Source organism: Fukomys damarensis, unplaced genomic scaffold (assembly GCF_012274545.1).
Source record: "Fukomys damarensis isolate Sample0158 unplaced genomic scaffold, DMR_v1.0_HiC HiC_scaffold_13, whole genome shotgun sequence".
In the NCBI taxonomy this organism is placed as follows: domain Eukaryota; kingdom Metazoa; phylum Chordata; class Mammalia; order Rodentia; family Bathyergidae; genus Fukomys; species Fukomys damarensis.
This window is the reverse complement of record NW_022900925.1, coordinates 414,291-427,246: the sequence shown is the minus strand read 5'-3', so window position 1 is coordinate 427,246 and position 12,956 is coordinate 414,291. Positions and strand designations below refer to the sequence as shown.

Here is a 12,956-nt window from a genome sequence, read left to right as displayed (position 1 = left end):
AGGAACGAGAGCACTGGTGGCCAGGAAGATCTCCTGGGGCCTGAGGGGGGCTGGGTTCTGATCCTCCTTCAAGACGCTGCTGCCATGTCCCACCCCCACCCAAAGGTGGACCCAGGGAGCCCCACAGCCAGCACACAGGGGCTCGGGAAGCCGTGAAGCGCCTGGAACACAGTGCAGCCAGGCCGGGGACGGTCAGATACATATCCCAACACAACAGCACTCAAAGAGATCAAAATGCATTTAATGTGGTCTAGTCTCATCGCCTACATCTTTAGATACAGCTATGTATTGAAAATAACATGAAAATTCTCCAGTTTCACCATTTAAAATAGATTTGACATTCTATGACCTCACACAAGGCAGACACCCCACGTAGGGGCCTCCCGAAGGGGGCTCCTTCCGCACCACTCCCGGGCCCCTTGGATGGGCAGGGACTGAGCGGCACAGCACCGACAGAGGTTGGGGGGTAGCCACAGTGCTCTGAGCAGCAGACACACCGCCCCACTGACACGTGCACACACACCCCAAGACCACACACACCCGCACATACATGGTGTTCATTCAGACAGACATACTACGGCCGGCACATGATCCAGGTGCAGATGCCCACTTCCAGATGCCTCACGTTGGCACTGACTGGATGATCAGGGCAGAGGACCAGGAGCTATCAAGTCAGTCAGTGGTCAGTGCCAAAGTCTGAGGGCAGTGTCCAGTCTGACCAGTGTGCACCCAGCCTTGGCCTGGTGAGTGTCAAACCAGACCCCCGTGGGGAAGATAAGCACACACACACACACACACACCAGTGCACACACGCACACCAGTGGGTAGACACACATATCTGGACATGTCAAGTATCCACATCATCACCTCAGTGTCACCCACGTGGAGAGTCAGGTGTGCACACACATACGTGCACATACGTGTGCACACCTTCCCTCCCCACACACGCCCCCGGGGCCAAGTCTCCCTTGCTTCTGCGTACACTCAAGGCTCCTCATAGCAGTCCTCGCAATCAAGTGCACTAAAAGGGGACTAGTTTGGTCTTTAGCACAAGCAATAAATAAACATATAAATAAATAGATAAATAGAGAAATGGAAGGAAGGAAAAAAAGAGGACAGAAGAATTTGAAAACGCAGCATGTGCCTGCCTTTGGTGAGAGATGAAAGGCAGCTCAGGCTGCCCTCCCTCGAGCTCTGGGGCTGGGTCGTTCTGGTGGATGAGGGCATGGGAGGACAGGCCTGAGAGGCAAACGCACCAGGCCACTAAAGTGGCAGGGACCTGGGGCCCCTGAGTCTGCTCAGGATGCAGAAAGTACACAGCTTCCCCACACAGGCCTGGAAGGACAAATTAGGGCACAGGGCACCACCCAGCCTCCAGGGACTGAGGCCACCCTTCCCTCACTTGGCGATCTGGGGTGGATAGTGGAGAACCAAGCACTCTTGTGCCAATACATCCCCAAGAACCCCAAGGCTAAATCTGGGAAAGCCAGTCAGACTTTTAAGCCGAGGGCCAAACCCAGGAGTCCAGAGGAGCTGAGGCTCCTCTGGCAGATCCTGAGATGAAAGAGCAGCCTAGAGCTAAATCTTCTAGGCCAAAAATCTTCAGGCTGGGTCTGAGGCAGGGCAGGATGCCTCAAGTCTTGCCTAGCTCAAGGTGAGGGGCCGAGCTGTGTCTTTGTCCTATCTCAGGGACCTTTCAGAGAAAAAATAGCCTGTGCATGGGCTCTGATCCTCAGGGAGGACAAGCAAAGAGGCAGGAGCCCCACCCCAGGGCCCATACTCTCCCTAACTCCCTGCCCACTCACCGTGTGACCTTTACCTCCCCTTCCCCACTTTCAGCCTCAGTTTCCCCTCTTGGACCACAGAGTTATTGGTGCCTTCTTGTCCTGAGCATGGGGGCAAGCAGCCTGGGAAAGCAGGCAGGAGACACAAACTTTCTCATTATTGCCTTCCTGAAGGCCTTGCCCAGGGAAGATGGGTTTTCTCAGCAGCCTCAGGAAAGGCTGGGCTCCTCCCAGGCCTGGCCTCACAAGATGTAAGAACAAGGCAGAGCCAATTTACTTGTGACAAGAGGCCTCCAATCTCTTCCTGATCAAGGTTCCTGGAGTCAGGCCTGTTCCAGGGCAATGGGACTGAGGTATCTCTGGGCCCTAACAGTGCATCTTGCAGGGAAGTGATTGTCAGCATCTAGATCCTCTGTGGTCCCTGTCCTCAGGGAAAGTGAGAAGGGAAGCAGAAGGAGTGCTCCATCCCGCAGGCCCCTGAAGCCTGAACAGGAATTCTTCATTCCATGGCCACTTTTTAAATTCATCTTTGAATGAATATGACCCCAGGTCATGGGTGGGAGGTGGTGACAATTCTACTTCCCTAAAATCTTTCCTCTGACCTTCAACAGCAGACCCCAAAATGTATTGCCTGAGGTATGTAGGGGAGGAAGGCAGGCAGGAGTGTGGCTGTATGTCAGGGGGCACAGTCACTGCCACCTTCCCAGGGCAGATGGAGTGGGGAGGGGAGGGGAACAGGCATGTCCAATAAAAACAGAAACAACTCAAGTCGAACAACCTGAAGTCTCTTAAGGCACAATTCCCCTGTGGGCCCAGTGGGAAGGCTGATCCTTTTCCACTAGGTGAGGGAACCCAGCCTCCCTTTCCCCTTCCCAAGGAGCCTCCCATGTTTCCAGCTGCCTCTCATCTGCAAGGGACGCAGGCCCTGGCCGAAGTGGAGAGAGAGGCAAAACATGGGCATGGAGGCAGGGATACCCTTGAGGGCAGGTCCCACACAGCCCTGGGACCACCTCTGAGGTACAACATCAAACTCAACAAGAGCAAACCAGTTTCTTCCCCAACCCCATCCCAATAGCATCAGAAAGCTTTTTATTATGATCATTAACATCGTCTTGGTTCTTCTGTCACAAACAGAACCTAATTCACCCCTAAGCCTGATGAACTGTGGGGGCTCTAGCACACATGGGGGAGAGGTCAGTCCAGCCTCAGGAAACCTTCTGGAACATCTCTGCATCTAGCCGCTCGCATTGCGGCAGACCAATGGGATTCTTATTGTCCTTCCCCCACAACCCCATGAATTAAAAATATTTTTAATTGCATGTTATTATTATTTTTTGTAAACAGTCTTACCCAAGATAAGGTTGAGAAAGCTGGAATCTGATGTTTCTCCCCAAGTTAAAAACCATAGAGATGCCTGTAGCCTGCCAGACTGTAACCACAGAGGTGGACCACTGCAGGGTGACTCTGTGCAGGCTGCAGCTCCTTCTCCAGGAAGAAGCCCCTGGCTCCTGTGGCTGGACCCCCAGGAGGCCACTTTCCTGACCCTGTGCCACCTCGGCTTCTGAGGCTGTGGGCTGCCCTCTCTGGCCACCCACTCTCCCACTAACTCTCCAAGGCTATTGTGAAGAAACATAAAACGACTAAAACGCTACTGAGTCTGCAACCCAGGGCACCTGGCCCACTCTGCTCAAACCCAGTGCCCCTGAGGGACACTGGGCCACTCCCTGAGGGAGCTAAGCCTTGCACTAGGCCACCAGTGGTTCATATCTCTGACTCTCGCCTGTAGGGCCGCTGCTCAAGGGCTCCACCACCAGCCTGGAGCCTGTCAAAGTCGTGCCGAGGCTGGGGACTGAGGCCCTCTTGACTGCAGCCATCCTGGTCTCCCTCTGCCTCATCCTCCTCATCACGGCTCAGGAAAGCCAGCTCGTTCTCATAGCAGAAGGAGTTGGCACCGGGCAGGAGGAACTTGTTCTCTACCAGGTCCTTGGCGCTGCAACGGGGCGTGGAGGGCACCTCATAGGTCTTGTGAAAGTGTGAGTAATCGATCTTGTACTGATTTTTCTCCTCAAAGAGCACTGGCTCGAAACGGTGGCCCCATAGGATCTCATTGGCCAGGTAGGAGCTGCGGGCCTGTGTGGTCATGGCTGTGGCCTCCACCATGCCCTCAAGGATCACCACGATCTCAAAGTCATCTGTCTCCAAGTCCTGCCGGCTGATGCCAAACAGTGGGCTGGCCTCATCAATCTCATGCAGGATGGTGATGGGTGACACCAGGAAGATGCGGTCCAGGCCCTTGTCAAAGCCCACATCAATGTCTATCTGGTCCAGAGGGATGTATTCGCCCTCCTCTGTGACCCGAGGCTTGATGAGCTGGGCCCGGACATGGGCCTCCACGATGTGGCTCTTGCGCAGGTTACCCACGCGCCACATGAGACACAGCTTGCCATCACGCAGCGCCACCACGGCATTGTGGCTGAACAGCAGAGTCTGTGCTCGCTTCTTGGGCCGTGCCATCTTGGCCATGATGGCTCCGATCATGAAGGAGTCAATGATGCAGCCCACGATGGACTGAGCCACCACCATAAAGACTGCCACTGGGCACTCCTCAGTTACACAGCGCAGCCCGTAGCCAATAGTAGTCTGCGTCTCGATGGAGAAGAGGAAGGCTGCCATGAAGCCATGGACCTGCATCACACAGGGGGTGCGGCCACGACTCTCGGCTGGCTCCAAGTCACCATGGGCCACAGCAATGACCCAGAAGATGACGCCAAACAGTAGCCAGGAGGCAAGGAAGGCCAGCGAAAAGATGAGCAGCATGTAGCGCCAGCGAATGTCCACGCAGGTGGTAAACATGTCGGCCAGGTAGCGCTGGGACTTCTCGTCCATGTTAGCGAACTCGATGTTGCACTGACCGTTCTTCTTGACGAAGCGGTTGCGGCACCGGCGCCTAGTGTGGACCTTGCCATTTCCAAAGCCATTGGCGCCTGACATGGTGACCAAGTGCAGCCCGTCCTCCTCCGATGACACGATGCTGTAGGGGTTGGCCCTACTGGCCGCGGTCATCCCGGGGGCCAGAGGGCCCTGACCTGGCCCTAGGCTTGCTCCAGGCGGAGAGGCTCCTGCAACAGAGAGGACAGGGGTCTGCTAAGCAGAGTAGATGGCCTCTCCCCTGCCCCCTCCAGTGCCCATATCCATGACCCCCATCTGCCCTCCACCCAGATGTCTTCCCCCCACTCAAACCTGCTCATCTTGGAAAGTGGACTCCTAACAGCTCAGATCATAAACTTCAAATTCACCCCAACTCCTCTGACTCCCCAGACTCAGGGCTCTGTTTTCAAAATATGTTTGGGATACAATCTCTTCTTCTACTCTTGTGCCCCGAGTCCCCGTCACTGCTCACCTAGACCAGAGGCCTCCTTGCCAACATCCCTGCTTGTGCCCCAATGCCTTAATCCCTGAAGTAGTCTGAATCAGATCCCATTCCTTTCTCTGTTCAAGGCCAGTGGACCTCTGGGACCTAAAGGACCTGCTCAGGTGGGTTCTTTAGCCCCCCTTGTTTGCCTTGCCGACACCCTTTTACTCCACATCCTCCTGCCACCCATTGCCCTGCCACCCTCAGACTATGGCTCCAATGCACCATCCCCAGAGGTCTCACTGTGCCTGAAGACTTCCCATCCCATCCTGCAGTCACTGCACAGCACTGAGCTGCCAGTGGAATAACAGCAGCAGTGACAGCTAGGATGATGCAGGCCGTTGCTTGGTTGCAACCCCATGGTCAGAGTTCCAGCCCCAAGAGCAGAACTTTCCTCTTCTGCTCATCACTTTCTGTCTCACCCCCTGGACAGGACAGGGCCTGCCAGTCTGGTCCCCCATCACCTCGTACACTCTGAGTGAGGTCCCACCCACATTCCTGACATCCTCACAGCTCACCCACTGTGCCTCTATATGCACCAAAGGTCATGCCTATGAACTCCTTGTCACTAGAGATGGAACGGGGTGGCCCTAGAGTGGGGTCCCAATCAAGGGTCACTTAAGTTTTCCTCAACCTCAGCCCAGAGGACTTTCTGATTCCTGCTTCTTTCTTCTCTCTAAATGAGGACAACAGGGCCACTGCCCCAGCACATAGGAGCACTGAGAGTGTCATCTGCTCCCATCATTACCTTTGGCCCACAGGCCCATGGGGTGACTCAACTCCACACATACCCATGCACACAGTCCTCCCAGTGCAGCACAGCCAGCAGAACAAAACCTGCTTTCAGGCCTGGAACACCCTGCAACATCCCCTCCCCCAAGCCCCACAGGCTCCACTCGGGCCAGCGGTGCCAGGCTGAGCTAGGGGTCACAGAACTGCCTGGTCCTGTGGCTACTGACATCATCAGGACTTTAGCCTGTCTGGGCTTGGCTAGGCGGATGACAGGGCAGAGCTGGGGCTCCCTAATATGGACAGAAGACTGAGGAATTGGGCACATGCCTCCCTCCCTACCACACACCCTCGATTCTCACCCATCATACCACAAGGTTAGAGCCAGACAGAGTTTCAGGGCCCTGATCACCTGTCACCACATTACCAGGAAGAAGCACTGAAGCCTCCCAGGAGAAGGTCCCAGGGTGGCCAGGCACACGCCGTGGGTTGTATGCCCTGCAGAGCTGCTGCAAACCTCTCAGGCCCTCCAAGGAGTGGCGCGCTACCCTATTCTGCAGACAAGGACCTGGAGACTCAGCAACCAGAAGAGATTTGCCTGAGACTCTGGGCAGCAAGACCAGGATTCAGCTCCATCTGTGCAGCACAGCTCCTGGCTAAGTCCATAACAGCCAGGGTCTTAGAGGGGAAATGGCCTCCAACCTCTGCTCTCAACACCAGGTAAGAGTAAGACCATGTGATCAGCCAGATTGGGAAGCACTCCCAGGTGAAAATCTGTCACTGTGCTGAGAGCCCGCAGTCTGGCTCCCAGCTACATGTGTTCCCAGCTACAGAGACCTGAGAGCCATAGGAAAAGCCAGACACAGCCACTGCCCTCAGATCACCCCCAGCAACCCACAAGCGTTGTCACTTCTACTCTCTGAATGAGGGTTCAGAGAAGTTAAGGGCCCTCCACCTGCACCAAGCCACACGGCCAAAAACAGCTGGAAAGCTAAGATCCAAACCACTTGTGTCTAATGCAGTCTGCCTCTGAAGATCTCCAGTACCAAAGAAACACCTGTCTCCACTCTGCTGTTGTCCCCCCAGTGATGCTTCAACTGACCACCTCACCATGGGTCTGAGGAGCTGAGACCTGATGCTGTAATGGCAGCGGCTGCTTCTGCCTGGGCCAGGAGGCAGAGAGTTGGCGAGGCTGGGGAACCTGTGGGCTGTGCTGGGAACATGATTCAGCCCCAGATTCTGGGACCCTCCAGGGGCGAGTGGTCAGGGTTGGGGCACTTAAGTGCCGGCGAGAGGTTGACAGATCCTGGGGTATGGGTTTTCGTGGCCTAGAGACCTGGAGAGTCATCCAGCGGGTCATAGCTGCTTGAGAAAAAGCCTGCAGAGAACATAATCATGAGAATCAAAGGCCTGGAGGCCTTGCTTCTGGCCAGCTACCAGTAGGCAAGGTGCTGCAATGGCTCCTGGCATCTCCACCAGGACTGGACACTTGGGACCCACCTAGACAGTGACAGGCAGACCCGGAAACTCCTACTTCTGTTGATGTTCCTCCTAAAATCACACAGAGAAAACCAACAAGGTCAAATTCACACATGCTTCCCCATTTTCCAGAGCTAGAAGCTGACCTGAAGCAAAGTCACTTGTCCAAAAATACCCAGGAGCTGAGCAGCAGAGATACACAGTCGCAACCCAGAGCAGCAGTCCTTGGCCTCTTTCAACCCCACTCTATTGAGCACACGTGTGTGTGTGTGTGTGTGTGTGTGTGTGTGTGTGTGTGTGAGAGAGAGAGAGAGAGACACACACACACACACAGACCACTGGTATGAGCAATAGTTAAATGAATACAGAACCATAAAGAAGAACCAGAAGAGATTCATGAGCAGAAACTACCACAAGCCAAGCTTGCCCAATGTCCCAAGAACACTCCCACACAAATACAGACATGACAACAAGGTTACACAATTGTGAGGTCTTTAAGAGCTCATTTTAAGAAATGTGGGTCAGTCCCCTCCTCCAGAGATATGCAGGCCTCTTTGGTGCTTGGCTCAATGGGATGCAAATGGTAAAATTGGATAAGAAAAGGAATGGGGAATTGGTTTTGCTGCAAGAGGCCTTAGCAAGCAGGGAGGCCAGCTCTGTATTTTATAGAGGTAAAAATCATAGCCCAGAGAAAGAGAGACTTGTCCCAGGTCAAGACAAGTTAGGACCACTCTAGGAAGGCCTAGGTGACCAGTGGGGCTCACAGGCCTCACTGGAAGAGGGTAGGAAGGGATGCTGGATACTACCTGAGATGGACAGGACAGTTCCACATTGAGAGGGCTCAAAGCCAGCCCAGCAGGCAGAGCTCAGAGGCGAAGGGATAGATCCAACCAGCGGTGGTGAAGTCGTCTCAGACCTGCAGCCTTGCCACCTGCTTCTTGCCAGTCACAGTGCCTGCAAACACAGCTGGGAGCACCAGCTGACACTTGGACTACAGCTTATAGAGAGGATGCCACACCACAGCTGCCACCCAACCCAAGGGTGGGGACTGAGAGTCAATGGGAGGGGCCTCCGGATGGAGCAGGACACCCCATGCCCAGTCCTGAGGCTCTGGGCACCTCAGGTTTCTGTAACATCCGGGAGGAGCCAAGATGGCCTGCATTCACATTCCCGGTTCCAGGGAAGTACTGAAGGGAGGGACAGGCTCGAGGCTCCTACAAGAGAGCATCAACAGAACCTCCAGCAAAACCCCTGACTGCCTGGACCCTCAGAGCTATGAGCACACTCGTCAAAATGTGTAGACCACTTACTCCCTCCCAGATGCTCCCATAAAAGTTCTAACAAACTCACTCACTTAATCCTTATAATAACATTGTGACTGCCTATTATCTCCACTTCCTAGTGAGGAAACTGAAACTCACAGAGGTCACCTTGGAAGGACAGAGCTTCCAATCTAGGGGTGGAGACACAACAGCACCCGTCACCACAGGCCCTGATGCAGTGCTGTATCCATCTTGGTCCTGTAGATCCTGCATTTCCATTTGGGGACAAGACATACAAACAGCCCCAAACTCACACCCATAAGTAGAGGTTTAGGGACCCCCACCAACACTGACCTATGGCCACCTGCCTTGGTTTGGAACATCCAGGGACAGGACACCTCCTTCCTCATGAAGATTCCTTAAAAATACTCCATGCAAGGAAGGCCAGTGCACTGCTGCAACTTCCTCCCCCCCCCACTACCACCACCTCAGGTCACCTCCATCTACCACCTCAGGCCTGTGACAGATGTCACTAATTAATCATAGAACTTTCCAATGCTTCCAGGATAACTTTAGAATCTTTCCTAATCCAGTCAATATCCACCAGGTTTAGCCTAAGAGGCTCCAATAAGGCTTCCAGGCCTTCTTCACAGGAAATCAGGAGCCAGGCAGGTTTAGTGTGCAGAGTTCTCTCTCATGCCAGGCCTTGCCCAGAGAGTGGAACCACAGTGGAGCCAGACTGGGGGACAGTGAGGAGGGGTATTCCTGGTGGGAGCATGGCCAGATCCAGGAGCTAGAGGCTGTCTAGTGAGAGCCAAGCCTGGTGTGGAGGAAGATGAAGAGTTGGTAGGGAGTTGGCACTTTTGGAGGAAGATAATCTCTCATGACCGACCACATGCGCAGGCGTGGCTCCACTGACAGATGCTCTGAGTTTTGGCCTTGTGCTCAGCCAAAGACTGCAGACATTGGGGTCAGTGAGATGCAGGCCTTCTGTGCTCAAACCGATGAGGCCCAGGACAGAAATGGTCACCATGAGTCAGGACGTACTGCAGAAAGGGTGCGGGCAGGGCAGCTCTTACATCTTTGAGCCCTCAGCACTACAGGGCCCACTTGCTCTGACTCCAACAGCCACCGTCAGCATCTTCTCGCTTGGAAACACTCTCTCTGGCCCCTGGAGCACATTCTACACAGGTATGGGCAGCTGATGTTATCGGGAGCAGGAAAAACATTCCAGATTTCTGACTGTGGATGGCAGGCCTCTGAGGGTCATCCCCCACTCTGCCTACCTTGCTGCCCAGCTTGGTGGACTACCACCTGTCCCTGTAGTAACTACTGTACATCATTAATACCCTTCAGCCAGGGACTTAGCTCAGTGGTACTGCGTCTGCCTGGCAAGGGCAAGGTCCTGAATTTTATTGCTGGTACCAAAAAATAAATAAATTATAAAAGAGTACTCCTTTGGCTGGCTCCTTCCATTCTTGTCTCATTTCCTCACTGCCTTCTGGCATGTCCAGAGTTTACTTCCCACTCAAGTACTTGCACTGGGACCTTTGTCTTCTAGGACCTCCAGTGGCCTCTGCTCTATAAAGGCTCCAAAACCAGGCTCCCTGCCTAGCACCTGTAATACCACATGGCCAATGTGGCATCTCTTCTCTAAGCCCTCTTCCTCCTCCTTCTCCTCTTCTCTCTTTCCCTCCCCCTCCCCCTCCTTCTCCTCCTTCTCCTCCTTCTCCTCCTCTTTCTTCACTTCCATGAAATCTTTCTGGATTCTCTAGTCCTCAGATTTTTCTGTTAGGGCCAGCAGCCACTTTCTACTTTGCACCCTTGCATAAGAGATGATCTGCCTGGCCCCATTTCTGATAGACCTCAGAGAGCAGAGAAGATGCTATGAGCCTGGCATAGAGAAGGCCCAGGAAATGTTCCCAATCCAAATGAAGAGGACAAAGCACAAGCAGTGAATAGAGGGATGCATGAGAAGACATGGAACCACAAATGAGGACACAGATATAAACAGGTCTATGGTCAAGCACATGGACAGATAAATCAGGCTGACAGGTGGGTGGGCTGACAGGGTAGATAGGGCTAACCAAATAGATGGATGGGTTAGGTGGGTGGAGGCTAGGGTGGGTGGATGGTTGAGCAGATGAATGAAGGGAAATGAGTAATGAATGGATGGAGTGGGTGGGTGGATGGATTAGTGAGTAGATGAATGGATGGGTAGGTCAGTGGGTGGATGAATAGATTGGTGGATGGATGGATGGATGAATGGGTAGGTGGGTGATAGGTAGATGCATGGCAGATGAAGCTACTGGATAGACGGCAAGTGAATGAGAGGTCAGATAGGTGGGTGGATGGGCAGAGAAAGAGACAGATGAATGGGTGGGTGGAAGCACCAATAGTGTCTGGCAGATGGACACTGAGCAGCACAGGTACATGCCGGGAACCTTGATCTTACCTCTCAAGTCTATCTTCTAAGTTATGGTGCTCAGTGGGCAAGTGACTGTCTTCAGGGCTGAATTAGCAGCAGCTGCCATTTTCCAGGGCCCAGCTGGGAAGGATCCAGTCACTTGTAGACCCTAAAATGAACAGAGCCAAGCCAAATTACTGCACACATTTCTGCTGTCCTCAGAGGGACTCAGAGACCAGGACTTATCATGTAAGCACACATTTCTGCTCACTTCCGCCAAAGTCCCTTGGGAGGTGGAGGAAGCCTCCAGCCTATACCTCTGACGCTCCTACACTTTCACAGCATTCAAGCCATGTCTAAGGCAACTATCTAGAACCAGACAAAGGAAAAATAAGACTGGTCCTCACAGAAAATATCAGCTGACAATTATTAGTGCCTACTGCATGCCAGATACCATGGTAAATCTTTTACAGCATTATCTCCTGTAATCCTCATAACCCCAAAAGGTTGGAAATATTTGTACTCCATTCCAGAGAAGTAGGTAATATGATTCTCCTACAGTTGTAATGGTGAACCTTTTAGAGCTTTCAATTATAACAAACAGCCTGCCATGGCAAATGTGCCATAAGTTTGCCACCACTGTCCTAGAGTCACAAGGGAACTTGGGTCCCCAGACTCTGCTCCTAGCTATCACCTGCCAAGCCTTCCTAATGCCACCCCTGGGACAGCTGGATGGATAAGTGCATGGGTGAATGTATGAATGGTCAGGTGGTTATATGGGGAGCTGGAGGACAGATGGGTGGGTGAGTGGATGAAGAGTGGATGCATGAATAGACGGATGGACAGGTGGACAGATAGATGGGTTGATGTGTGGGTGGGTGGATGGATGAGTGCATACACGGACAGATGGAGAGCTGGATGGACAGATGGGTGGATGAGTGGTTGAAAGACAAACGGATGGATGGATGGACAGATGGATGAATGTCTAGATGGATGGATGTGTGGGTAGATGGGCAGATGGACAGATGAGTGGTCAGGTGGATAGGCTGTTTGGGCAGGTGGGATAGATGAATAAGCAGAGGAATGAATGGGTAAACTGATTACTGCACAGGTGGATAGACCTTAGTAACTTGCCAGAGACTTACATTGTCCATATACACACACCCATATGAAATCTGCAGTTCCCCAACATCAATTTCCCATCTGTCCAAGGTCCTCTGCCTTTCCTGCTGGGAGGATCATGGAAGAGGGTGGTGGGAAGGGGCTATGTGAATTTCCAGAGGTTTGCCATCTGAGATGCTCCCACCTCCCAGGCACTGGGTCTACAGAGCTCTGCCCTTTTCAAGGGTACAGTGAGTCTGGTTTGTCACTGTCACACTGGCTTTTCCGGCTGGGATTAAGGGAATGGTTGGTGAGTCACCTCTATATCATAAGCCTCTTGGGCAGGTGACACTGATAGGTTTAGAGGTGCACAGACATGGGTTCCAATCCTAGCTCTGCCCTTCACAAGCTCTATGACTTTGGGTGAGTCACCTCCCCTCGATAAGCCTCTCAATTCTCTGCCCTGCTTCCCAATCCCTCATAATTCCCTGAGCATCTGTCATGCCATTTGTCTCTCAGCTCTTCCATTCTCAAAACTAGTGGGAAAGTTGAGTCCTGGGAAGGCTCCATTCCAGACTAATGTGACACAGGTGAGGGTCAAGAGGGTTGAAAGAGGCTGATCGTCAACAATTGTCAATGGGGAGCCAAAGAAGGTTCAGAATAGGGGCCAGGGATGTAGCTCAGTGGCACTGTGCCTGCCTCACAAGTGCAAGGTCCTGAGTTCAATACCCGTACAAAAAGAAGTAGGAGGAGGAGAAGGATGAGGAAGAGGAGGAGGAGGG

At 53.1% G+C, this 12,956-nt stretch overlaps 1 protein-coding gene across 4 annotated transcripts in view; it reads right to left on the bottom strand.

Annotated features, from left to right (window-relative positions):
* Positions 1-250: 250 nt before the first annotated feature.
* The window catches only part of Kcnj12 (potassium inwardly rectifying channel subfamily J member 12), a 44,274-nt gene continuing 31,568 nt past the window's right edge, over positions 251-12,956 (bottom strand). For 3 of the 4 annotated variants that reach the window (XM_033762742.1, XM_010618168.3, XM_033762741.1), the window contains exons 2-3: positions 11,122-11,242; positions 251-4,903 (exon numbers count right to left, since the gene is read on the bottom strand). In XM_033762742.1, coding sequence (XP_033618633.1) covers positions 3,546-4,847 — 1,302 coding nt within the window. In that variant the 5' untranslated portion in view covers positions 4,848-4,903; positions 11,122-11,242 and the 3' untranslated portion in view covers positions 251-3,545. Of the gene's footprint in view, positions 4,904-7,035; positions 7,477-11,121; positions 11,243-12,956 lie in introns of all 4 variants that reach the window. The other variant, XM_033762743.1, reaches the window with a different exon arrangement.